The sequence below is a fragment of the Globicephala melas genome, chromosome 12, assembly GCF_963455315.2.
Source record: "Globicephala melas chromosome 12, mGloMel1.2, whole genome shotgun sequence".
Lineage (NCBI taxonomy): Eukaryota > Metazoa > Chordata > Mammalia > Artiodactyla > Delphinidae > Globicephala > Globicephala melas.
The window spans coordinates 64,050,054-64,076,444 of record NC_083325.1 but is presented as its reverse complement, the minus strand read 5'-3'; the positions used below and the strand labels follow the sequence as shown (position 1 = coordinate 64,076,444).

General features: G+C 41.4%; 1 protein-coding gene across 13 annotated transcripts in view; it reads left to right on the top strand.

Moving 5' to 3' along the window:
- The window catches only part of LTBP1 (latent transforming growth factor beta binding protein 1), a 424,584-nt gene that overhangs the window by 168,500 nt on the left and 229,693 nt on the right, over positions 1–26,391 (top strand). For 7 of the 13 annotated variants that reach the window (XM_060309348.2, XM_060309346.2, XM_030857976.3 and 4 more), the window contains exon 1: positions 1,768–2,118. In XM_060309348.2, coding sequence (XP_060165331.1) covers positions 1,896–2,118 — 223 coding nt within the window. In that variant the 5' untranslated portion in view covers positions 1,768–1,895. Of the gene's footprint in view, positions 1–1,767; positions 2,119–26,391 lie in introns of those variants that run through there. The other 6 variants (XM_030857973.3, XM_030857970.3, XM_030857967.3 and 3 more) reach the window with 1 other exon arrangement.

The following is a 26,391-nucleotide window of genomic DNA, read 5'->3' as shown; positions in this document are numbered from 1 at the left end:
TTCTTTTAAGCGAGAGGGCCAACCCAAGTGGATCTCTTCAGGTCCCTTGTAACTTCAGCTTTCTTGGCTTCTGTGGTAATGTCTGTGAGGAGATGAAGGGCTGTCAGGTGGAAGAGGCATTAGATTGTGAGAATCTAATCTCTGTGACAAGCTGGGGAGGTGAATTAGGATCAATGGGTGCAGCTGACTGTGAGGACATAACTTCAGCTTAAGAATAGCACTTGTTAGGGACTGCCCATAACTAGACTGTGCCATCTTAACAAGTAATGAGCTCCCTGTCACTAGAGATGTTCAAATAAAAGTTGTCAGAAAACCTTTGAAGTCCCATTCCAACCTTGAAATTCTAACAGCTCCTTTGGGTAAGGTTTTTGTTTCCAAGCTCAGATTTGACCACATTTTATTTTGTTGTGGGCCTTTAGAGGCTTCTTGGATGATTTTCTGAAAACACAATGCTGGTCAAACCAAAGCAATATAAAGGGGGAGAATCTCTTCTGTTGGGCAGGGGATGGTAGAAGATAGGCTGACCCAAAGGCAGGCTTTCCTTTGCCCACTGCAGCAACACAGTGACCACAGGAAGGGCACTGCGTCCAATCAGCCTTAAAGCTTCAAAGATGAATCATGTCTCTTCTGCTGTCTTGAGCTGCTGCTACCATTTTTGCTTTCTGCCTCGGCTCCTGGGAAGCGGAAGGACCTGGCTGGGGGCATTTCACAAATGCGGATGTCAAAATAGGGTTTCTGTATTGTGCTTTGCCCCTGTTTATATAGGGGCCTGGCTGCAAGTGGCAATCCTGGATGAGGCCATCCCTTCTCTGTGCAACTCTGTTGTTACTGCACAAAAGCAGCCGTAGACAGTATGTAAATGCACGAGTGGCTGTGTTCCAATAAAACTTTATTTACAAAAGCAGGCAGTGGGCCAGATTTGATCCCAGGGCCATTGCTTGCTGACCCCTGATAAACATTGAAAGTTAAAACTGGCTGGAAAACATCATTTCTCATTCTCTCATGTTCTGGAGAAAAGGTGAAATGACAGGTCCAGAGTCATAGCATGGCTGAGCCAGGATTACCACCCAGAATCTGACTTGAAGATGAGTATCCACTATGTGATACTGTGCTGCCTCTGCTGTGTAACAGGTGATAGCATCTGGTTTTTAAAAGAGGGCTGTATGAATGAAAGAAATACCTCCTTTAGGTGGCTTGTGAGGAGCCGCAGTGAGAGCTCCAGGGTGGCATTTTAACCGAGGCAATCCTTTAGCCCAGGGCCTTGGCCTCCTTTTCTTAGATGGACCCTGTTCACAGTAAAACAAAATATAGGCTGCATAAATTTATATGGAGAAGGAGTGCCCGGAGTTGTGAAAAAGCACTGGGCTCCTGCAGCTGCGTCACAGGATTTGATCACTTCAGCTGGGAGTGCCAGGAGATTTGAGACAGATGTTTTCAGACATGCTGCATGCCTAAAACATTTCCAGGGGTCGGGCTGCAAATAGTGACTTAATAAGTGGAGGAACAGGGAAAGTATGCAAGTCGAGGACACAAGAGTTTATTCACCACTAGGTGCACGGCCAACCTCTGTGCATTACATCTGCCTGTCAGGGCTGGCGCTTTCATCTGTCGTGCCCTCCGTACTGCTCTTTGTCTGCCCGTGAATAAAGTGCAGCATTGTGGTTAGTAATCCCACTCCAGTGACTCGACTTCAAATGTGGTTTTGGAGTGCATCCCAGAGTTCTGTTTGCTAAGCTTCCTACTCCTGTTTCAGAGACACCACTGGATACAGAGCAGCGAGCACTAAAGGCTTCCCTCTTTCCTTAACCTGTCGGGTTGTGGGCTCTCTCTTTCCCCCTCTCCCTCCTTTCCTTTCTCTTTTTCCTTTTTTTTTTTTAACCTTCCAAGGCAAGTTCATGGATACTAAGCTGATGTGTTTGTTGTTCTTTTTCTCCCTGCCTCCACTCCTAGTGAGTAACCACACTGGCCGCATCAAGGTGGTCTTTACTCCGAGCATCTGTAAAGTGACCTGCACCAAGGGCAGCTGTCAGAACAGCTGTGAGAAGGGGAACACCACCACTCTTATTAGTGAGAACGGTCACGCTGCCGACACCCTGACAGCCACGAACTTCCGAGTGGGTGAGTTCTAACTGTCCTTGCCGCCTAGAGTTTGAGATCGTAGCATTTAGACACCCCCTCCATTCACACTGCTCTCTGCTTGAATGGGTTTCTGTCTATGAGTACGCATATGCTGCTTTCACGAGATCCTTTAAATTACTTTCGGAATAATTTTTAACTTGGTATTTGGTTTCTGAGAGAGATGGCAAGGAGAGTATTGCCCCTAATTGTTTATCGTGTATACAGCCTTGTGGTGATGGGGAGGTATCAGTAGGACAGAAGGGAAGAGGCTTTAAATTAAAACCCTAATGTACAGCTTGCATTGATCAATTTCAAGTTTTATCTGCTCAGTGATAAGTAGAATTTATGTTAGATTTGATTCATGTTATAAAATTTGGATGGTAGTGATTAAATTTAAACTTTTATGTCATAAATAGCCAGGTTCTTAAAAGTTTCTAAAAATTGTCAAAAATCTGTATTTCAGTTGTAGAAAGGGATACAGACTTGCATCTTTTGCCACGTTTCTGCTGTGTATCAAAAGGCTAAATTATAAGTTGATATATGACATGGATTTGGGAGAAGATATGCTAGTGGATTACTGTCAGCACTTAAAGCCTTTTAATCGTTCATAATTTAAATATGAACTGTGGTAGTTACTGCAAAAAGGCTTTTTACTTTTAAATTCTTGTTTCTTTTTTACTACTTTGTAAATGGAGAAAGTATTGCGGACCACTGAATGCTGTCACATTGCCATGTTGTCATGCAATATGGTATTTTTGTCACAGAAAAATGTCTTTTATTATTTTTTGACCAATTATGGTTTGCCATGTGTACTCAAATAATCACAGACACCCACGATACTTTATGAGTTACTCACAAGAATAACCCAAATGTCAGACAGATAATAACACTGGCTAGATCTGGTCTTTTTATGGAATATTGCTGTTTAGTCTTGAGAGCATGTGTCTAGGAGGTGGCGGGGGGGGGGTGTCTGTTTCAAACTGATTTCCATCAAGACAAAATACAAGGAGGCAGTTTGAAGTCCTTATTAGCTCTTTGATTATCCTACTGTTTTACTGTGACTCCGGTTTCTGTTGAGGTCAAAGCACTGCTCTCGATAGTCTATACTTGGAAAAAACATGTGCCCATAGATACTATTTAAAGGGGTATTGTTAATTTCCTGGCTATGATAGGGGTACTTCAGGCATATTTTTTAAAAGAATTTAACCGTTAGGTGCCAAAGGGCACATTATGCTTTAGCAGGACAGAGAGCTGAGTCTAATGGGAAGTGTGTTAAACTGATGATCAGGAAACTAGATTCTGGTCCTGGTCCTGCCAGTAACTAGCTAATCCACAGGGTGCGACCGTTAATATTTCTGGACCTTAGTGTTTCTCATCCATAAAATAAGTGGCTTATATTTAGTGATGTCTAAAATTCAGTCCATCTCTAAAATCCTAGGACTTTTTATCAGTAATAAGCCAAAGTGTTTTTCAGCTGTTTTACAGGGCTATAGACAAGGAAGAGAAAAAGCAATTCCCAATTAGGTTATTATGGGCTAAATGGCTTATTCCCATTTTTACTTTCCTTGTTTGCCTTCCTTACTCTCATTGCTTTTCTTCCTCCATCATCATCGATAATGTCTGCTCCTCTTCCTTTTGGCATTCTTCATAAACCTTTACAGTAGGAATGACGGAGTAATTGGGTGGGTGGTAATTTTTTGGCTTACAGTGTATTCACTTCGAAACTAAATATTTGAAGGCTTTGAGAAGCAGAGGAAGTCTTCTTGTTAAAACATGCTGCACACTTTCCTCTCTGGCATGAGAGCAGATGTTTAGGAACAGGATACACACAGCCTATTCAAAATACAAAATGGGACACAACTATTTACCAAAAAATCTCAAAACTGGCACTAAAACTCCGCCACAAAAGGATTGGCAAAGTAGTTGAATTTAAAAAAATAATAGTAAAAGAGAGAGGGCATAGTAATGAATAGTTTCACATCGGAAATCATGGGAATTGTTTCATTTATATCCTGAGGTATTTCTCTTCTGTACTTCAAATATAGGGTAATCTGACAGACAAGTTTTAAAAATTATTTTACTGAAGATGGTAATTTTGTAGAATTTAGAGATTATGATTCTCTAGAAATACAGAGAATTTCAAAATTCATTTTTAGGCATGTAAGATATCTTCTGGGGATTTACTGGTTTAATATAATGTTGTTACTTACAGGAAGTGGTTTTCTAATTGATTTTTTCTCACTATATTTACAATATGTTAAATCTTTTGACAAATAAGATGTGTTACATGGAAAATAGTAGTTTGAGGACAATTCAAAATGTATTGTAACTTGTCAGCTACTCTTTCGCCTCTGAATTTAAGGCTACTAAAAGGTGGGGACTGGTAAACTTTAAGGGGCCAGATAGTAAATATTTTAGACTTTGCAGCCCATACAGTGTGCGTCACAAGCACTCAACCCCGTGTGGTATCGTGACAACAGCCAGAGATGGTAGGTACGGGAAGGGTGTGGCTGCATTACAAAAACAGTCAATGGCCTGAACTTGACGCTAGTGCCAGCATTTGCTGACCCCTGCCCCAAGGAGTCAAAATAATACAGGGAAAACCATATAGATTTCATAGTTAAGGCAGCTTAATTAAATAATCCATTTTGATGATCAGAAGAGCAGAAATAATTTTTAACATTTCCATGGTGATGTCCAGTTATTTTGAAAGAGGTAGAATGGATATTATTGTCACCATTTTTTTGGACAAGGAAACAGAGGTCCACTGACTTAAGTGAGTCTCCCTTCATTACACAGCAATTCAGTTAGCTGGGACTAGAGCCCAGGTCTCCTTGTGTCCTCTTTAACTCTCTGGGGTCTGACTGTGATGTGTAGGAGGGACAAGTAAGGGAAGAACCTGAGGGAGTTGGGTTTTCTGGGAAGACCAGATGGTATAAAAGAGAATTAGCAACCGGGAGTCAAATAGCCCTGGGTTCGAATGCTGGCTTCTTCATATCCATTGGTCGTGCTTACCTGGCTCACTGTCCTTTCCAGGTTCAGGTCACTCATCCACACAATGCAGGTGATAATAGGTAGGTGGTGGGTTTAGTAGGCACAGGGGTGACATAGGTTCCTTCCTCCCTTTTTTGTGCTGCTCCTGTTTTTTCTTTCTGGTCTGTGGTGACTATGAGTCTGGGCTGGTCAGATGTGAGAAGCAGGTGCATTTCTTGTGACAAGGAAGCATGTACTCTCTTTTCCTGGGAATTCAGTGGGAGAAATAACCTTAACTTCTACTTAATGTGACTCTAAAAGTGAGGCCTGAATGAAGATGATGTCCAAGGGAAGTACTCTGAGATTCTAAGAGAAACTCATTCTTGTGAATGTGATACTGACATGATATAACAGAATATTTACATTAAGGGGAATTTTCTGTAAATACCACTTTTGTTGTGGCATTCTGACCTTTGCCTCCTTGCACTTTCCTCCCTTTGCCTTTTTACAAAATGGAAACATATCCCCGGTTTTAATGGCTTCTTTGCATTTCATGGGGGTATAATGAAGATGACCTCCTGGGACTTCTAAGTTGTTGCTTATGGAGTTATAAGTTTCTCTAATAAGAAAAACATAGGAATTCTCTGTTGCCACAAGTAGAATATTTCAAATAAAATAATACTGTTGCTTGGCATATCTTACTTGTAGAGGGAGAGATTGAAAGGCAATCACAATTGCAAAGCTAACACATTTGGTTTATGTGATGCTGCTTTCTCTGAGGAGTTATGAGGGACTCATGTTCCATTAGCACCAATTGAATACAGATAAAAAGTATTTGAGAATTTGAAAACTATGATCCCATGGTATTTCATTTGGTGCTTGCGTCCCCTGAGAGAGGTAAAGGGTAGTATCCGTATTTTATAGATGTGAGTACCAAGGCTTTAGTGGTTTGATCAAAGGTGCCTTTAAGTCAGGTTTTCTTATTCCAGAGTCTAAAAACCTCTTCTCTTCCTGTGTTGCCTGCTATGACCATGTGTTAAGTGATTATGTAGACAACATGGTGCTAGATTTTCCAGGACAAGAAAATCGTAAAGCTGCCCTCGAAGAGCTTATGCTTTGAGGAGGAGATGAGGAGTGTCTGTAAATAACCCTCATTTAAGGTAGAAAGTTCACAGCAGGACCTCAGAAGAGGAGATTCCACTTCCAGCTGAGGAAGAATACTTTGAGAGAGAAGGGATGGCATGTGACTTTTCTGTTCAGTTCTTTGTGCTCTCCCCAGCTGCTAAACGTGTTGGCTCATAGTAGTAGGTTGTCTGACGGCAGACTGATGGGGGCAGTGCAGCTTGACACAATGATACGTTCCAGAATAAAGATGGATGGGAAGGGAGAGGTAAAGTTGATAAGGGAAGGAAGAATTTACACATTTGAATGAGGCATGGAGACATGCAGGCACAGATGGTTTGTGGAAATTGAGAGGAGTTGCATTTACTGGTGAAAGCGTGAAGGGCAGTGATCCTGGATGGCAAGTCTGGGAAGGTAGGCTGGGGCACGGCTGTGGAGCACCTTGAATTTCAAGCTTAGGAATTTGGCTTTTACTCTTTCAGAACTTACTAAAGAGGTTCTCTGAAAAGGGGACATTGATATTTATCATTCTGAAAAAGAGAGAGGGAAGGTTTCTCAGTTTTTTAGGCAGGAAACTAGTGATCTAATAGTCTAAGTAAGCTCTGAACAGCCCATAGTAATGATGACAACCTCTAGCTGCTTTCATCTACTGTGAGGTTCCTTTGCTGCCCTACACTGGGACTCTCCCAATGTATGTCAGAAAGCCAACTCAATACTGTAGTGTTTTGGGGTGGAATGGAAGCGTCCTTGATGCTACACTCATTAGGTAGGTTCTCCTCATAAGGATGGAAAAAAATTCACTCTCAATGAGGCATTAAATAAACCAACATCACTGCTCAGTCGGGAGAAGCATTGAGACTTTTTGGGGAGCGGCTTAGTTCAGACACTGAGTCCTTCACCTTCTTATCATTGTTTGGATCCCTTGGTGTTTATCCAGCACAGAAACCAGTGAAAGGCAACATGTCACTCTTTGAACTGGTGCATATATTTTCCCCTTAACACATTGTACAGGTTTTATGTTTTTTAAAGATTAGCCAATACAATACTAAGAAGATGGTTGCCTTTCATTTGGGCAAGTTAGAGTGCTTACGAACTTGTGCAACTACTCTACTCCAAAATATATTTAGCCTTGTAAAATTATCTTCTAATACTGAGTAAATGTCATAATGTAGAGCACTGCCTTTATTTAAGTTGTGAAGCACCCTTAAAAGGCTGGTATTGGGAACGTTATTCATCTAACATATACTTACTGAGCACCTACTATGTGCCAGGGATTGGTTTAAGCTTTAGGAATATATAGCAATGAATAAAATAGGCAAAGTCCTTGCTCTCCTGCTATATTAAAAACACGTGGCTATATATCAATAATATATGAACCTTTAGGACATTATGTTGAGTAAATGAGCCAGTCACGAGAAGACAAATACTGTGATTCCACTTATGAAATATCTAGAATAGTCAGATTCTTAGAGAAAGAGAATGGTAGTTGCTGGTGTTGGTGGAAAGGGGGAAATAAGGAATTATTTCGTGAGTACCGAATTTCAGTTTTGAAGGTAACGTTCGAGAGAGTATATGAATATATAATACTTAACACTACTGAACTGTACACCTAGAAGTGGTTAAGATGGTAAATTTTACATCACATGTATTCGACCAAAATTTTTAAAAACTACAAAAGGGTGTACATTACTGTCAGATGTATACTATCAAAAATATACCGTCAGAAACATTATATATGATATAATGTCAGGTAGTGATAGATGTCATGAAGAAATAAAAAGTTGAGAGAGGGGAGATCATGGGGAGTGTTGGTGGGAGGTATGGATCACTATTTCGGGCATGTTAGGAAGGGCTCTCTGGTGAGATGCTACGTAAGCAGAGACTTAAATGAAGTGTGAGTGATGAGCTCGTGGAGGGAACATCACACACTTAATAATCTAACTCTGTGACTGTGTTTGTTATTTTATTTCAACTGTAGAGCCTCTCCAAAGGCTGCTGTGAGAAGCATTCATTCATACTCTTCCAAATGTCATTTTGGGTTAGGTTTTAGTGATGTGTATGGTATCAGGGAATCATATTTAATAATATCTTTAGATAAAGAGCCTCATGTCCAGAGGATAGAGCCAAGCAAGTCTTGTCCCCTGGGTGGAAAAATGGTCCTGGAATTATTGCACAAGGAATCTTGGTTATTTATAATAAAAAAAAGATAAGGTCTTAGATGTAGAAACAAATTACCAAAAACGCTGTGTCACTTCTTTCTTCAACATTATTTTGTATAAGACAGATGACATGATTTTGGGCTGGAGCTTTTAAGCAAGGGAAATAAAATCCGTTCTGTTTATGAGGGTACGCGCGCGCGCGCGCGCGTGTGTGTGTGTGTTAGGGGGAGGGTAGTGAGTGGAAGGGAGCTTCATGGAAAGGTAGTTCCAGGGGTTGGTCGGACCAAGGAAGAGCAGTAGGTTGACCCTAAAAGCCAAAATTGGGAGAAATCTTCTGATGCCCCTCACTTTCCCGGCTTCAGAAATCTTCATCTGATTGAAGATGAAGATTCCTGAAGCCGGGAAAGTGAGGGGCATCAGAGTGGGTAGTATAGAAAGTATGTCTGTAGTCAGAACAGTTTAAAAAAAAAAAACCTTAGGTAAAAGAGGGTTCAGCAGTCTGCTGGCTCTGTGAGAAAGTCATGTGTGATTGATTGCTGCTTTTAAGCTATGTCTGGCCTGTATCATGGGGGTGGATGGGACTTCTTAAAGGAGTCTTGCTAGGCTAGCCTAGGATAAATGACCTTTCAAAATTCCTTGGAGTCTGCAACACAATGTCACAAAGCATGTGTTCTTTCCTAGTCTGTCAGCTTGAGCATGTGGAATGATCTTTGGAAAACTCCAGACTGCTTAGCATAGCACACGGGGCCCCTCCAGGATCAGCTGCCGCCTGGCTCCCTGGCTGTGCCCCTTTCTCTCTGCTTCAGCCAAACTGAGCCTCTAGGGGTGCCAAGGTCCCCCAGTGCTCCAAACCTTCTGTGCCTCTGTTCACACTGATGCCTCTGCCTGGGGGGTGTGCTCCCCCACCCAGTGTGCCTGGGCATCACCCACTGCTTCTGCCAGAGTCAGCCAAGCACCCCTCAGGATGCAGGGCCTCACTTCCCTTACTTGTTGCCATGCCTGTTTCTTCCACTGAGCTCCAGACTGGGGACAGGGCCCTGTCCGCTTCACGTTGTTATCCCCAGCGCTGGTGTAGTGCCTCACTTGGGAGATGCTTAACTCGTTCTGGTTGACAGAGTACATTGTCTCTGCAGGTGCCCATGTGAGGGTGGCATGTACACACCTACCTAGCACAGCTTCTTCGTGACTTCTTGGGCAACTGAAATCGCGGGAGCAGAATAATCATCTGAGAAGTCTCTACAGGGCTTGGGGTCACAGGAAAGAACGCATTCCAGTATCTGCAAGATGCATGAAAAAGGGCACCTTTGTAACACTGTGCTTGGAGTTTGGATTTTACATTTTTAACACTGACTGCAGTGTTCTTTCTACTCAGGGCAAAGTGCAGTTAGATTTCCATACCTTTAGTACAGTTTCCCACTGCACGGCATTCCTGCTCCCCATGCTGCGTCTCTCTAAATACTGACAGTCTTTTAAGGAACAACCTCAAGTTCCATTTCAAACACTTCTGTCTGTGCTATTTTTTTTTTTTTTTTTTTTTCCTATTTTGCCTCTAGTCATTACCATGCCAACTGACACTCGGTGGTCTAGCTCAGGTGTATTACTGACTGGTCCCAAGACCCTGGGCTGGTGATTGAACCTCTTTGATTCCATGCTGGTAAAATGAATCCGATGATGCCTTGACCTTCCTGTAGAACTGTTCTGGGGCTCACGAGAAGCAGCAGGCTGGTGGTGTATGTGGGTCCCTTGGATCGCCTTGAAGATCTTTCTCTACTTCTGAAAATAACCAATCCTGCTTTTAATTAGCAAACCCTACCTCCTGTGAACTGGGGGACAGTACTTCCCTTTCTTGGATAGGGTGTGCGACCTGTGGCACACAGAGACGGTGGTTCCTTTGTTTCCTGATCCCTATAGCACAGTAGCATCAAGGACACAGGAGGATGTTTCTAGTACTCCTCCATGTTGGCGCTCTACTAGTACCAGCTCCACTGGTGCACAGGAGGCTCTTTACTGACATGTAGGCTTGCTCTGGGTGGGTTAGACTACCCACAAAGTATTGTCAGTTACCATCATCACGTGGCAGAGACAACCTACTAGCACTGTGCCCACCTCTGCCTCGGATCATGTACCACCCCCTTGAGGGGTTCATTTGCTTACCCAGGAAGCTCTTGCATGTTGCCAAGCCTGCTGGCAAGGATGAGAGCATTTAAACAATGTAGCAAGCTTTGGAAACAAAAGCTATGGTCAGGAGGAAAAGTAATCATCTTGAAGAGATGGGGCATCCCCAGAGATGGAGGATTACAACATTGGATCCTGCTTTGAGCTGTTCACTTGGCCGTCGTTTGTGTCATTTACCTCTGGACTCCTAGGCTGGGGTCAAATTAAAGATGCCGCTGGACTTAAAATAGATACTGAAGTCATATTTATGTGATATAGTACATACCCGCAGCATTTATTGGCTTACGAGTTGGGCTCAGTTTTGTATCTGTTGCCTAAAAGTCGAACATTTGTACCAGCTTGTCATATTCAGGTATATATAATTTTTCCAAGTGGAGGAGGAATAATGAATTTGTATATTGTTGGAAAACCCTCTTGGAACTAACGTCACAGATGATGTGAAAATGTTTTTGAGGGCAGCCACACAGTCCTCTTCAGCCTATGCAGTCCAGGAAAATAAAATAACTACCAAATGGGGAAGGATGAAGTTAGTGAGGAAGTTTGTTTGTGATTTATTTCCCAAAGTTATATCACAAAGAAAGTGAGATGAGCCAGATGCCTTTCTATTGCCAATTTAATGTAATGCTCTCACTGATGCACTTATTAAAACTCAATTTTCTGTTGAGTTGAAGGGTATGGGTTTAAGGAATGGCTTACTGCTTGACTCCATTATCTTGAATTTAGACTCATGCAATAATTACTGAAAAACTGGCATGACTGCAATGTTGGCTTTTTGTAAGATTTGGTGGAAAAAAAGAAAGAACTTTATGCAGTAATGAGAGATTTCTTCACTCTGAGACCAAACTTCAGATGCCCATCAGATTCAATAAAAATTTGTTCTGGATTATGGGGACTTTCTAAGCTTTCCTAGTACAAAAACTCAGCCTGATTTTCATCAAATTTTCCCCAGAAGAGGTAAAAGGGAAACTTGACATTAAAATCCTTTGCAGTGAGGAAAGCAGACCACTGCCCTTTTCCTGGCAAATTAGGAAAGCGCACTAGAACATACTTAAGTCTATTTAGCAAGATTAAAATATGTCACTTTTTGCCACTGCATTGTCCCTTTCTAAAGGAAGGGTGATTTTTGAGTCCGTTGGATCTTCTTGTGGTATTAATAACATCTTAAGCCAGCTGTTTTATTGGGTGTACACACAGGGTAATTAGAAACATCTGAGAGTCCTATAATGTGCCTGGAAAACCATCATGCTGTATGGAAAAGAAAAAACTAATGTTCATGCCAAAGTTGTGTACTTGCTAAATAGATGCATTAGTATTAAACAAAATTTATTCTACCATTTTTGAAAAAGAAGCTAGGCTCTTCAGGCTGAAAATATTCTTTCATTGAAATACACTCATTGCAGAAATCATAACCTTATTTGGTAAAAGACTCCTGACTGTGCTGTTCATACAGTAATTATCATTTCCCTTCTGTCAAACTCCATCATATTATAGACCATTTTCTGCCAGAAGAAGTATTTCTTCTTTTCACCTGGCAGTTACTTGAAAACCTTAGAATTCTGAGGGATCTCATTTAAGGAAATTAACTCTTAGAAACATACTGCACCAGGGACTAATAGTGCCCAATTTGCCTAATGGTCTATCCTAGAAATTGGGTTAGGATTCAAGAGTTCTGGGCTCTATTTTAGCTGGTTATTTGAAATCTGATCTCCAATGGTGGCTGAGTTTGAATATTTGGGTATGCGGCAATCACAGCGGCTAAGTCAGGGTCTGATTTAAATCAGGTCCTGTTCTCTCCTCCCTCAAGACAAAATCTGAGACAAGAACACCTAACATTTGGTGGTGGCTGGTGAATGGTTCCTTTCATCTTCATTCACAAATAACAAGCCTTTATGAGAAGTCAGTGCTGAGTCAAACTGACATATCCCAGGCAGCTGTGGACAGGGCTCAAGTTGGAGGCCTCCGGTGTCTTTACAGCCTGTCTTGCTCTGCATGTCCCCACTGGGTGTGCCATTTTTGTCCTTTTTGATCATTTCGAATGGGAGTTTTCATCGCTCACAGAAGCAGAATTGTAGCCAGTTGTCCATTTTGTTAGAGATTGGTGGTGACTTAATGAAGCCTCTGGACGGAGGAGTGGATTCACCTGTGTAAAAATGTTTATGGTGGGGAGGTGGGACAATCATTAGGAGCATTAAGCATATTTTTTTAAATTTCTATTTATTTATTTATTTAAGATGTTGGGGGTAGGAGTTTATTAATTAATTTATTTATTTATGGCTGTGTTGGGTCTTCGTTTCTGTGCGAGGGCTTTCTCTAGTTGTGGCAAGCGGGGTCCACTCTTCATCACGGTGTGTGGGCCTCTCACTGTCGCGGCCTCTCTTGTTGCGGAGCACAGGCTCCAGACGCGCAGGCTCAGTAGTTGTGGCTCACGGGCCTAGTTGCTCCGCGGCATGTGGGATCTTCCCAGACCAGGGCTTGAACCCGTGTGCCCTGCATCGGCAGGTGGACTCTCAACCACTGCGCCATGCAGGGAAGCCCAGCATTAAGCATTTTGAAAGTATTTTAGGCTAGTCTTTAAGAGAAGATGCATTTGAATGATATCAAGTTGACTAAGCCTGTCATAAGCCATTGTCCTTTCTGATAACGTAAGATCTCTATTCTGAACTTTCCTATCCACAGTGCCTGGATTTTGACTTATGATCATGGTGCTTGAGAGCACTTTCAACACTGTAGAGAAGTTGAATTAATGGACAATGGTCAACATGAATTTATTAGTTGGGACAGTAGAGCTGAAACTCCCCTTTCTTTGTGCCACCAAAAGCCCTCCGTATTTCCTTCAGTGTGGCCTCTTCCTCTTTCCAGTGTCGTCTACTGACACATGGGTTCTGTGTCTTTGTCTCTGAGATCCTCTTATTTTAGGTACATCCAGCAGGCATAGCCTTAGCTGGGGGCTCCCTCAGTTTCCTTTCTTCCTCTGAAATATCTGATTCGCTCCCATAATGCAGATAGGAAGGGGAAAGTTGAGTTTGTCTAATGGTTCTCCACCAGGAGAAGTTTGGCTTCCCAGGAGAGACATTTGACAGGGTTACGAGACGTTTTTGGTTGTCCAAACTGGGAGGGGGACGTATCCTGGCGTGTAATGGGTAGAGACCAGAAATGCCACTAAGCAGCCTACAGTGCATAGGACAGTCCCCACAACAAAGAATTTTTGGCCCCAAACGTCAACAGTGCCAAAGTTAAGAAGCTCTGCTGTAAGCATCGCCTTTTTCCCCATTGGACAACATCTTGGACCCACACCCTGGTAGTTTTGTCCGGGTCCCTGGACAACCCTCCCTCTTAAATCTCCAGGTAGTTCTCTAGGTAAAACCTCCAGCATTTTGACACAAATGTATTCTGTTTGTGATGATTCTGGGCCTCAAACTGACAGCTCTTTCAGCCCTCCTCATACGTGTGTTCCCTAATAAACTGGACCCTGCCTTCTGTAGGCTTGATTTGCATTTGATTGTTTATATGAGATCTCGTTGGATTTTAGAGGGTGCAAGGATCGAGATGGTTTGGGATATCTCAGGATGACTCAACAAGTAGGATTGATTGGCCTTTATTATGAGGATTCTTTAGAAACTGAAGAAATAACAAATGGGAAAACACTTAGCAGAGGAGGCATTTTTTTAAAAAAGCACATCTCAGAAGTGATTGTATAATAGAAACCACTTTTCAACACTAACCATTGCTACTGTGGATACCCGTTCGCAAAGTGTCTGTGCTATGGCTGCTGGGAAAGGAAAGAAAGCCAAGTGTGTTTATTTGAACGATAGCATCATCACATGTTCAAATAAACACAGCACCTTGGGAGGGTACGGGTTTGTTATTTCTAACCCAAACGTCTTTACACATGCCTTTTGAAGGGTCGTGTTGCCAAGTTTGAAAGAAAAAACTATCCAAGCATTAAAAGTCTGACATATTATTTAACTTGTTGAAAAAAGAAAAACTTCCATGGCCAAAACACTCTAGGTTAGCTGGACAATGGAGTATATATCACTTTTTTCAAGAGCTCACTTTTGGACAGATCAGAAACACTAGGGAGCGAGTAAAGACATTGCCTTCACCTGCCTATAACCTCTTATAGCAGTTTTCTGTTATTTATTTATTTATTTATTTATTTTTTTGCGGTACACGGGCCTCTCACTGTTGTGGCCTCTCCCGCTGCGGAGCACAGGCTCTGGACGCGCAGGCTCAGCGGCCATGGCTCACGGGCCCAGCCGCTCCGCAGCCTGTGGGATCCTCCCGGACTGGGGCACGAACCCGTGTCCCCTGCCTCGGCAGGCGGACTCCCAACCACTGCACCACCAGGGAAGCCCTTCTGTTATGTTTTGGTCATCTTGCCCGGGAAACTTGGAATTTTCACAGTTGATTCTTTGGTGCTTTTTCACTTGAATGAAATGCCTGTTCTTAATTCCGTCAATATAGTGGTGATATATTTTATTGCTTATCTTCATAAGACCCCAAACATATAATTCACGTGGCTGACTTTTTCTGTTGTATCTTTTCTTTAGTTGTGGTAAAAGATAACATTTACCATTTTAACCATTCTTAAGTGTATACTCCAGAGGCATTGAGTACATTGACAATGATGTACAGCCGTTACCACTCTCCATTTCCAGAACTTTTCATTTTTGCAGAGACTCAGTACCCATTCAACAATAACTCCCCATCCCTTTCCCTCCTTGGTCCCTGATAACCTCTGTTCTATTTTCTGTCTCTATAAATTTGCCTATTCTAGGTATTTCATATAAGTGGAATCATACAGCATTTGTCTTTTTGTGTCTGGGTTATTTCACTTTGCGTAATGTCTTCAAGATTCCTCTATGTTGTGGTGTGTGTCAGAATTCCTTTTTTAAGGCTGAATAATTCTTCGTTTTATGTATATGCTACCTTTTGCTTATTCATTCGTCTGTTGGTGGACATTTAAGTTGTTTCCATCTACTGTGAAAAAGACTGCTATGAACACGGGTGTACAAGGGCTGTTGGAAGCCCGGCTTTCATTTCTTTGAGGTCTGTATCTAGAAATGGAATTGCTGGATCATATGGTAATTCTTTTTACTTTTCGAGGAATTGTTAAACTGTTTTCCACAGTGGCAGCACCATTTCACATTGCTACCAGCAGCGCACTAGGGTTCTAATTTCTCTGTGTCCTCACCAGTACTTCCTTTTTTTCCCCCCTTTGGTAGTAGGATCCTAGTGGGTGTGAAGTAGTATCTCATTGTGTTTTTTTTCCAGAAAAATAACACACTATTTTTTATTATTTAAATGCTCAACATACCTCTGTGATACCTTTTTGTTTGTTTGTTTGTTTTTGTTTGTTTTTTTTGCGGTACGCGGGCCTCTCACTGTTGTGGCCTCTCCCGTTGCGGAGCACAGGCTCCGGACGCGCAGGCTCAGCGGCCATGGCTCACGGGCCCAGCCGCTCCGCGGCATGTGGGATCTTTCTGGACTGGGGCATGAACCTGTGTCCCCTGCATCGGCAGGCGGACTCTCAACCACTGCGCCACCAGGGAAGCCCTGTGATACCTTTTAACCTATATTTTGGTTGCATGATTTGTGACAATTCTGCAATATCATTTTCTACAGAGAAAAGAGAAACATAATTAAGTCCTTTCTTTACCAGGGTTGATAAAAATTATACTTGATTATTGACAACATGTAAAGTATTGTTCATCTTTACAACTCTTTATTGGTGGTGTCATGTAAATTTTTGGAACGGCTGCATTGATGAAGAAACTTTCTCATTTGAACTGTAAGATTTTGGGGCATTACGAATTTTTATTTACCATGAGTATTCTTAAATACTGTTTTGTTTTTTTAACATCTTTATTGGAGTATAATTGCTTTACAATGGTGTGTCAGTTTCTGCTTTATAACAAAGTGAATCAGTTATACATATACATATGTTCCCATATCTCCTCCCTCTTGCGTCTCCCTCCCTTCCACCCTCCCTATCCCACCCCTCCAGGCGGTCACAAACCACCTAGCTGATCTCCCTGTGCTATGCGGCTGCTTCCCAATAGCTGTCTATGTTACGTTTGGTAGTGTATATATGTCCATCTCATTGTGGTTTTGATTTGTGATTCCCTAATTACTAATGATGTTGAACCTCTTCTCATGGGCTTATCACCCTTTTGCATATCTTCTTTGGAGAAATATTTATTCTAGTCCTTTGCCCAATTTTGAATTGGTTTGTTGTGGTAGATTTTTTAAAAACTGGGATTTCCACTTACCAAGTTAGGCATTTAATTACAGTGTTATCTATAGTTGATATTAATTGTGAATCTTCTGGGAGACCTGAGTTCTAGTCCTGGTCCTGCCATTTGGACAAGACTCATTTTTAAATCGTAAGTTTTTCATCTGGAAAAGGAGGAGTTTAAGGAGTAAATGTTTAAGATCTTTTACAGCCCTAAAATGCTATTATCCTGTCTAATATAAAGCCCTTTTAGGAGAATGATTTTAGAAGTGTAAATGGAATTAAGCTATCTTTAGTATGTTTTATTCTGAAAATATTTACTATGATTTCCCAGTATGTACAGTGTGTTCCCTTTTGTACTTTTTTGGCTCCACTTTCCACTTTAAATCAAAGGATGATTTTATACAAGTTTAGTAATATATTGTGTGGTGATGTGTCGTCGGCCTGACAAGCTTGATCAGAATACTGGAGGCCTGAAACATTTGACAAACTTACAAATAGCTCTGTAGTTTTCTTGCCTAGTCATTTAGATCAGAGTGCTGCGAAGAGTTTGGCCAGAAACAGAATGCCTCCATGGTGGCCTGAAGGAAGCACAGCTTGTATGGAGCGAGATGCAAGGATGGAGTTGCTGTGGGTTCGGCCACTCAGTCTATAAAGAGCTAATTTTTTTTCTTTTTTTTTTGGTGGTGAGCACTGAAATGAAGGCCTGCATGCCTTAGAATGTGCTGGACCCCTTCTGCAAACTATAACAAATGTGTAGTTGAGGATTAAAAATAGGAGCTGTAAGGGTTTAAATCACCTTACAGGGAAGATAAAGTCAAAACCTAATTTTAAACTTAAGGAACATAGTTTTTATTGTAATTGAAGAGGTAGCTTTTCCATCTGACACATGTTTGAGTTCATTTATCTCTTGCCAATTCCCCGGGTTATCTCAATTTACTTGGATTAACAGCTCCTTGAATTTTTTTCTTCCTGTGGAATTAAAGAAAAAGCCAGATGCACAAGTGTTCTGCAACAGTCAAAATACAGAGTTTAATGTTGCCTGTGCTGGAAATCCAGCCTGCTCTGCACCCCTAGAGGCATCAGTGAGCTCCCTTTTCCTTCAGGAGATTGGCGGGTGGAGCGGGAGAGAGGTCGGGGTGTTTATTTGCAGCGCCTGTCACGAGGAGCTCTCTGCCAGGTCCTTATTTTTGCACTACCAGGATACTATTCTCACTGTGGTTTTCCCAGAACTCAGCAGAGTTCCTATGTACCGATGTCAAGAATCTCTTTATTAGTCTTCAGTTTTACCCCACTTTAATGTTCCTCTTTTTCCTGACAGTCTTTTGACTCATACTAAAATTAGTTAAAAGACCTGAAGGCAGATTTTTTAAACAGTCGATTTGTATGGCATCTACTTTAAAAAAATATGTATAATTAGCTTTTTTGATTATGTAATACATGGTACAAAACTTAAAAGACACAAGAAGGCCTACTCTAGAGTGAAAATGAAGTTCTCTTCTGTAGGGGCAAATACTCTTACCCATTTCTTGAGTATTCTTCTTGAATTTGAGTGTGGGAGCATATAACCTTGAAACTGCTAGAATATTTTATTTAGTATATTTCACTGTGCTTTGTTCACCTGGCAGTTCATATCAGCACCAACAAATCTGCCTTGTTCTTTTTGATGACTGCATAATATTCCATGCTGGCATACACTGTAATAACTACACTGTATTGTTCAGCATTTGCCTTTGCAACTTTTTCTGTTATCATCCAAACTGCAGTGAATAATAAATTCTTAGTACACATGTGTGATTATCTGAGAATAAATTATTAGAAGCAAAATTGCTGCATCAAAGGGTATGTTCTGATTTAATTTTAACAGATATTTACCAAATCATCTGCTATAAAAGCTGAATCATTTACATTCCCGATACTGAGAAATTAGGATTTAGAACCTTAATTTGCATCTCCCAATCAACCTCAGCATTATTCCCATTTGGGCTGGAAAATTCTTTGTTTCAAGGGACTGTCCTATGCATTGTAGGATGTTTAGCACCATCCTGGTTACTACACAGTAGATTCAAGTAGCATTCCCACCCCCACCCTGCACCCAAGTTGTGACAACTAAAAATGTCTCCAGTTGTTGGCAAATGCTCCTGTGGGCAAAGTCACCACTGGTCGAGAATACTTCAATTAATTGCATCTGACTCAAGTCATTCACTCAGTCATCAGTCTTGGCCTGAGCTCTGTCACATCCGTGTGTGAATCTGACTTTCCTCATCTCTAGAACAGGAGGGATCAATACCCACCCATAGAGTTGTTGTGAGGGTTAAATATGGAGCATGGTTTTTTTTTAAAAAAATGCTTTATGATCAGAACAATGTCCATATAATCAGGTGTTAGTTTTCTTATTAATTGCTTGATTATGATACCACTTACATTTGATTACATCAAAATGCAATTCATTAAACTACAACACTGAGCATATTTAAACATATTGTAACATATAAGAGATTGGCATTAGCAAAAGTAACCAATATATATTGAATAACTTGTGTACGTTGAAATTGACCAAACATCACAAATTAATGGCATTGCCTGGTACTTTAACCTTACATCATTTAGCTGCAGTTTCAAGTCTAATACAAAGAAATTATTTTCTCCTATATATAGCTTTAACTTTAGGAGAATCCAAAGAACTTTGATCCCATTTAATTTACTATTTGGGGTTTTCATAAAGAATTTAAACACTTCACAGTTCTGCAAATGGCAGATTTTTACACAGTTGATAGTCACTCCATTGGTGACTAAAGAGCAGATTTTTAAAATTTGGACTCAGGGCGTGCCTGGAAAGCACACGTTGATTTCCCTCCCTCCTGAAATACTTGGACTTGGAAATATATAATTTAACTTTAAAATTACAGATGCTGAAAAATTTGTAAGTCAAACATCAAAGGTGTTAGATTCCAGAGACTTATTGTTTGGGTTTGTTTAAGATGTCATTAGTGCAGATAGAATTATCACGTGGCTAATACATGTATGGAAATGAAGAGCTGTGAAGACGGTAAACAAGGAAGGAAGGAAACTGACATTTCACAGGTGTTATTTACCGTTAGTGTGTTTCTGAAAAGTCAAAATATATGATCATATGATTGTGCCAAATAATCTTGTGCTCATGAGGGGTCATAATTTCTTGGAAATCTGTGGGGATTTGTTTCGTGAAGTGAATGCCAGACCCTTAGCACTGGGAGTGGCTTAGAGAACATCTCGTTCACCCTTTTCATTTTACACATCAGAAAATTGAGGCCCAGAGAGGGAAGGGGATGACCTTAAGGTCACAGCTAGTGGCAGAGCTCAGATTCAGACCCTGCCTTGTGATTCTCATTGCATTGCCAAATGAGATTATTTTTGTAAGGTTATTATATCTGGAGATTTCGTAAAGTGGCCTCTTGTTGGCCATTGCCCCTGTGTGGCGATTTCTAACTCAGCTTGGATGTACAAGAGTGGAGTATCCGAGAGGGATTCTGCTCCAGCCACTCCCTCCCCACCCCATTCCCACCCAAATAAGGTGAGGGTGAGAGTCACTGGGTAATTGGGCAAAGATAGACTGACCATACTCAAAAAAACATAAATAAGACAGTATTCCTCAATCACTATGAACCTTTGCTCAACAAAAGAATGAGTAGACTATGCTGTGTAAACTTTAGATAGAGTGATGTGTAGAATACCAAATTCAGATATCCAGGGATTAAGAATTAAAAATACAAGTAGTCATGCAGAAGGAACATCCCGGGGCATTGGCAGGTGGGTCCTCCAGTCCCAGCCACAGAAGGCTACTCCCCGCCCATAGCACCTTCTGCAGGGCTTGGTAAAGACTGGATGCCCCAGTTCTTTACCACTTTCTGGAATTAACCCAGAGAAGAAACCGAGAGAGGACATTTCAGATGAGCTCAGGTCTGAGACGCTATTCCCTAGCTAATTCCTAGAGGGATCCTGAGTGACATTTTCTTAGCTCATTTAGGGAAAGTCGAGTAATAAAGTACCGATGATTCATGGACATTGTGGTTATCAAAGGAGACACCTTCTAGCCAGAAAATGAAAGATTTCTTTCCAGTGATTCACACGTATTACCCAGAACACTTCGACTTCCTGGAATTTAAAATATAAACTGAAGTCCCCTGGCAATAACTCTTAAACACCAGAAATCAATTCATCTTCCCTTCCTATCTCCTCTTCTTTTCTCTCTCCCACTCTATAACCCTGATTCTTTTTTTTTTTTTTTTCTGGACGGGGAGACCAAGCCATTATTATTGGAGAAGGTGGCATTTGAGCAAGCCCTTAAGAGTGTCTTTTTCAATCGACAGAAAATGAGAGGAAAGAGAGGAATTCATGGTGAAGTGTAGAGTCATAACAAAGGTATGGTGGTGTCCATAACCCTGACGCTTCAGATGCATCATAGCGTACCTAAATGCTGGGTAACTGAAGACGGAGGATGATGGCTCTTCTTCAAAATGGCAGAAACACAGCGTGTACCTTTTCTCTTTTCTGCAGAATGATGACACATTTTTAGTTTAGCACATCACAGAGTGAGACAGGAAACGCATTTGTTTGGAGAGCTCATTTAAGGTGAGGTGAAAATGTCTCTTGTGCTGCTTTGTCTCATGGCCAGACAGAATGCAATGAGATGGGAATGCAGGGGGGCTTAGGGTCTGCTTAATCCTGGCCCTGAGCGTGCCTCTGTGAGTGAGGGAACAAAGCTGCAGCCTGGTGAGCTGCGGCCATAGTAGCAACAGCTGCACTTAGATTGGTTCCCTCCCCTTGGCCTTGACTGAGCCCTGCTCGTCTTCACAGAGAGGAGCAGCCTGCTGCCGCTGTGGCCCTGTGACTCAAGGGATTCCTATGGAAAATAATAGAAAATATGGGTCCCTCCAGGCTGCGGCTAAATTAATGGTAATAGTCCCTCTGAAACTTGAGTGCTTGCTGTAAAATCAAGGCTCAGCCAGTTCAGCTGCCACTTAACCAAGTTGTTGAGTTTGAGTTATCAAAAGAGCCACCACTGCCAGCACTTCCTGTCCAGCACCTTTTAAAAGTAACGTCACTAGTTCTATTGTTAAAGAATTTCTGTTCCTTATCTGTATCTTATTGTGTCTGATGATTCAAGTCTTTAAATAATACCTTTAAAGATAGGAACACCAGTGGTCGTGCTTGTTTGAAGGCCCCTACTGATGCTGCTTACTGACTCTGCCTCTTGGATTATGGGTTGGTCCAATTTAGGCCGCTTTAGTTTCCTGTGTGATAACTGGATGGATTATTGAGGAAAAATTCCCAGGGTAAAACCATGGGGAAAGATCTGGTCCAGAGCTGGAAGGAAAGGAAAACTCATGTGTATTCGCCGTACCCATCATAGTTTTAGATATTTTCACATCAAATTTCTTTTCATCCTGAGAATAATAGGTATATTATTCCCATTTACTAATTAGAAAACAGAGGCCTAGCAGATTTAGGTAAAGTACTCGATCCAGAGAACCGTAATACTGAATCCAATTGTAAAAGTAACTATTGTGGACAATTCCCATTTCTATAGCCACATGGAGAAAACGTATTAGGGTAATGTGGAGACTGGCCCCTTTTAATTGTTGGTAGCTGAATAGCGAAACTTGAAATGAATGGAATCCAAGTGCTTTGGAATTATTTTTGAGCGGGTCATTCATGTGGTTAGGGCAGCGCTACTTCCAAGGGAGTATTTTGATTGATTGTGTCAGCGTCCTTGGGTGGCCCTCCCAAGAGCTTGAATGCCTGTGTAAGTTTGGTTTCCTCTAGCTAACTTTTAAGCTTTTACAGATGAGGCACCACATCTTTATGTTGTTTCTCTAATAATGATTAGTAAAGTAAATTGAAAAGTATGGGAATTCAGTACATTGGGTTGACCTACTATAGAAATAGGCTTTTGCATCACTGTTGAGAATAACTACGTATTATAGACAAGCACACTGTCAACTAGGTGTTTAGCCCTTGTGATTAGTAGCAACTATTCTGTCTCATTATTGATGATTGCAGTACTTTGGAATGGAAAGTAGATTTTACCCAACTCTGCCTGTGACTGACCAGTGTAGTGTGTTGAGAAGGATTCAGAGTCTCTTTCTAGGCCCAGCAAGAGCCATGGTAGACAAGTAACTTTTGTTAAAGATAGAGGAGGAGAGAGCATAGCACCTACGCTGCAGCTGCTGCTTCCATGGGTGTTTGCAGCAGCCCACTGGTCATAGCAGTAATGACTGGGCCTTTTCATCCCCTCCTGGCCTCCCTAAAATCTGCTGGGACAGTATGCACACTTTGGAGATAGATAGCGTGGTAGACTTTGAATATCGATTCTACCATTTTGGGAAGAAAACAAAATGTCTCAGAATCTGTTAACTCTTCTATAAGTTGGTATAAAATTATGTCATTCACAGAGTTGCTTGAAGGAGTAGCTGGGATAGTGAATATAGTACCCTGTAAAAGAGTAGAAGTCCAACAATTGTTAGTACCTTTCTACCTTTCCTTTGTGTAGAGGCCATGTAGCCATTTCCTTATTGAAACTTTATTGTTCTTGCCTTCTGCAAACAAATACTTTCATATGGATAAGTAATGTCAAGAGTGGCATTAGGGCTTCCCTGGTGGCGCAGTGGTTGAGAGTCCGCCTGCCGATGCAGGGGACATGGGTTCGTGCCCCGGTCCGGGAAGATCCCACATGCCGCGGAGCGGCTGGGCCTGTGAGCCATGGCCGCTGAGCCTGTGTGTCCAGAGCCTGTGCTCCGCAACGGGAGAGGCCACAACAGTGAGAGGCCTGCGTACTGCAAAAAAAAAGAGTGGCATTAAAGCATTTTCAGATAGGTATGTTATTTCCGTCACTTTTATATATTAAATATATTAGCTGAAAAGGGTTAATATATTTTAATTTATTAACAAATTAAGTGGAAACTTTTCAACAGGTTTATGTTGGGCATATTAAAGAATCTGCATCTTGGAATAAGCATTCAGTTGATAACTTTACTGATGATCAGTTTTATAAATTTTGAATCATTTGGTTAGTTACGGAATAATGTCTTCTGTACCTCTAGACAGTTCGCATTGAATTCTTTTTTTTTTTTTTTTTTGTCCTGTATCCTTCATGGCTTTTGAATTGCTTCTTTCAGATGGGAATGGAGTGACTTGGTAAAAGTGATCATGCTTGCTAGCGTTCTTTGATTGCCTTACAAGAGCCTGAAAAGCACATGGTGAGGAACTTGTTAGACTCATCATTTTTAGGATAGAGTGACAGCCAGATATAAATCACTTGTTTGGCTCAGAAAAGCAAATTTGAAGGGACACAGTAGTGTCTCTCTTATCTACCTTTTGTGGCTAAAGTGTTGAATTTAAGGTACTAGAAATAGAGGATGACATTTATCAATTGTGAATGTTTAGTAGACTTGCATTTGTTTGTATGTGTGTCAGTAGATTCATGCATAATAAGTGAGCCTATATAAAGGTAGTGGCCAAATAACCTCTTAAGAATCAAACGGGGTTCTTCCTTAATCATCATTTTTCTTCTTGGCTTTAGGAATTCTGACTGGATATCGTGATCATATATCTAATAATTACTTGGAAAATTCTATCAATCTCTGGTTTTTCCTTTTTCCCGGGGGTACGGGACTATGAAAACCTGAATTTTCCATTTTAATAGTAAGAACTCTATGGTTTTATGCTAATGGTGAAAGCAGAAATTCTGTTCTAGCTTTCAAATCAAGTTTAAGCTTTCCTAATCTAGACCCCATTGATTACACGTGTATATGTATTTTTTAAACACCAACTTTTATGGATTGGTGCTGTTATTATTTTTTTTAAATTTTATTTATTTATTTATGGACTGCGTTGGGTCTTCGTTGCTGCGCACGGGCTTTCTGTAGTTGGGGGGAGCGGGGGCTACTCTTCGTTGCGGTGCCCGGGCTTCTCATCGCGGTGGCTTCTCCTGTTGCAGAGCGCGGGCTCTAGGTGCGTGGGCTTCAGTAGTTGTGGCGCACAGGCTTAGTTGCTCCGTGGCATGTACATGTATTTTTGACAAGTAAGATTCAGTATCTTTCCTCTGCTTGGCTGTTGATCAGCGTGCTAACAGCTGGAAGATCTAATCATAAATCACTCGTGAAGATTATGAATAAGCTGTAAGTTTATCCACATGTATAGCCTTTCTCTCCCAGTGATAGATGCTTCATATTCAAAAATGAAATATTAGTGAAATATTTATGAAATTTTATTGTAGTTTTCTTGCTTTTTTAAAAAAGATCAACAAAGTAAGCTAGCAATTAATTGAATTTTGTAAGGAGAATCCAGAAGAGACCTGCCAGATACAGACAAAAGAGAAGGGCATTGGTAAAGAGAGTGAGATAATGTTCATTTTAGACCTAAGAAATAGGAAGCTTTAAGAGCTTTATCACTTAACACTGGAAATATGCCAGAACGTTAACAATGACGGAAAGAATACAAAATATGGCTTTTAAAGTATTCTGGATGTAATATGAAAAGTTTTAAAGACAATTTGAGGGTTGCGACTAAGGTAGCAGAAAAATCTTTCCAGGATTGCTGCTATCTATTTCGTGGAAAAAGCATCGGAAGCAGTCTAAAATACCATGGAATGCTAGCTGAAAACTATCACTTCACTTCAAATGTTACATATTTTGGTGTCATTTGGAACAAAAAGGAACATACAAAGCTGTATTGGGAAAAACATTCTTACTTGGTCCCCGTATAAACCCAGAGAGTTTAACTTTGGGTCTTCTGGCTTCTGTCAGAAGGCTGAAGGGTTGGCCCCACTGAGGTGCTTTCAAATCACTGGCGTTTACTGGGCGCCTACTCAGCACACTCCAGGTGCAGGGAAGGCAGGAGCACCTGAACCTCACGGAGGGTCACATGAGGCCTCGCTGAAGGGGGGGACATGGAGGGGGGCTGAGGCCCAGCAGCTGAAGAAGAGGGAAGAGGAATTCTTCCAGAATCTAGCCAGAGGCATGCCATGTGCATTGGCTTGGATTCAGGGGAGAGAGAGTGGTGTGTTTCGGGACGCAGGTAGATCAGTTTTGTGGTCTGAAATGCCCGAGGCAGGACATGGTGGAGGTAAGACTGGTAGCACCTGGCATTTAACGCACTGTTACCGTGAGCCAGGCCTTTGGCGCTCACTGCAAACCCCATGAGGCAGCCCGTGGGCTTATTACCCAAATTCCATTGAGAGAATAGGATTTTTTTTTTTAGGTGATAGCCATAATTATAGGGAAATGAGCTAATTAAGTACACATGTCAGACAGTACATTCTAGCCAGGGTATGGAGAGAACATATGGGAGAGAAGTAAGAAAGGAGGTGGGGAGGCTATCAAAACGGCTTTGCCATAGTCTGTGCAGGATACAATAGCCTGAACTTGGACGAAGGCATTGGGGGATGGAAAGGAAGAAATAAACAGACATACTAGAGAGAGAGAATCAGTAGAACTTGGTTACAGTCGATGTGCGTGTGTCGGGATGGTGAAGCGAGGCTCCAATGTTTGTGGCTCCTAAGCAGTATTCTTTCATATTTAATAGATTATAGGACCATAAAAGTTTAGCACTGGGAAAAAAATTTATATC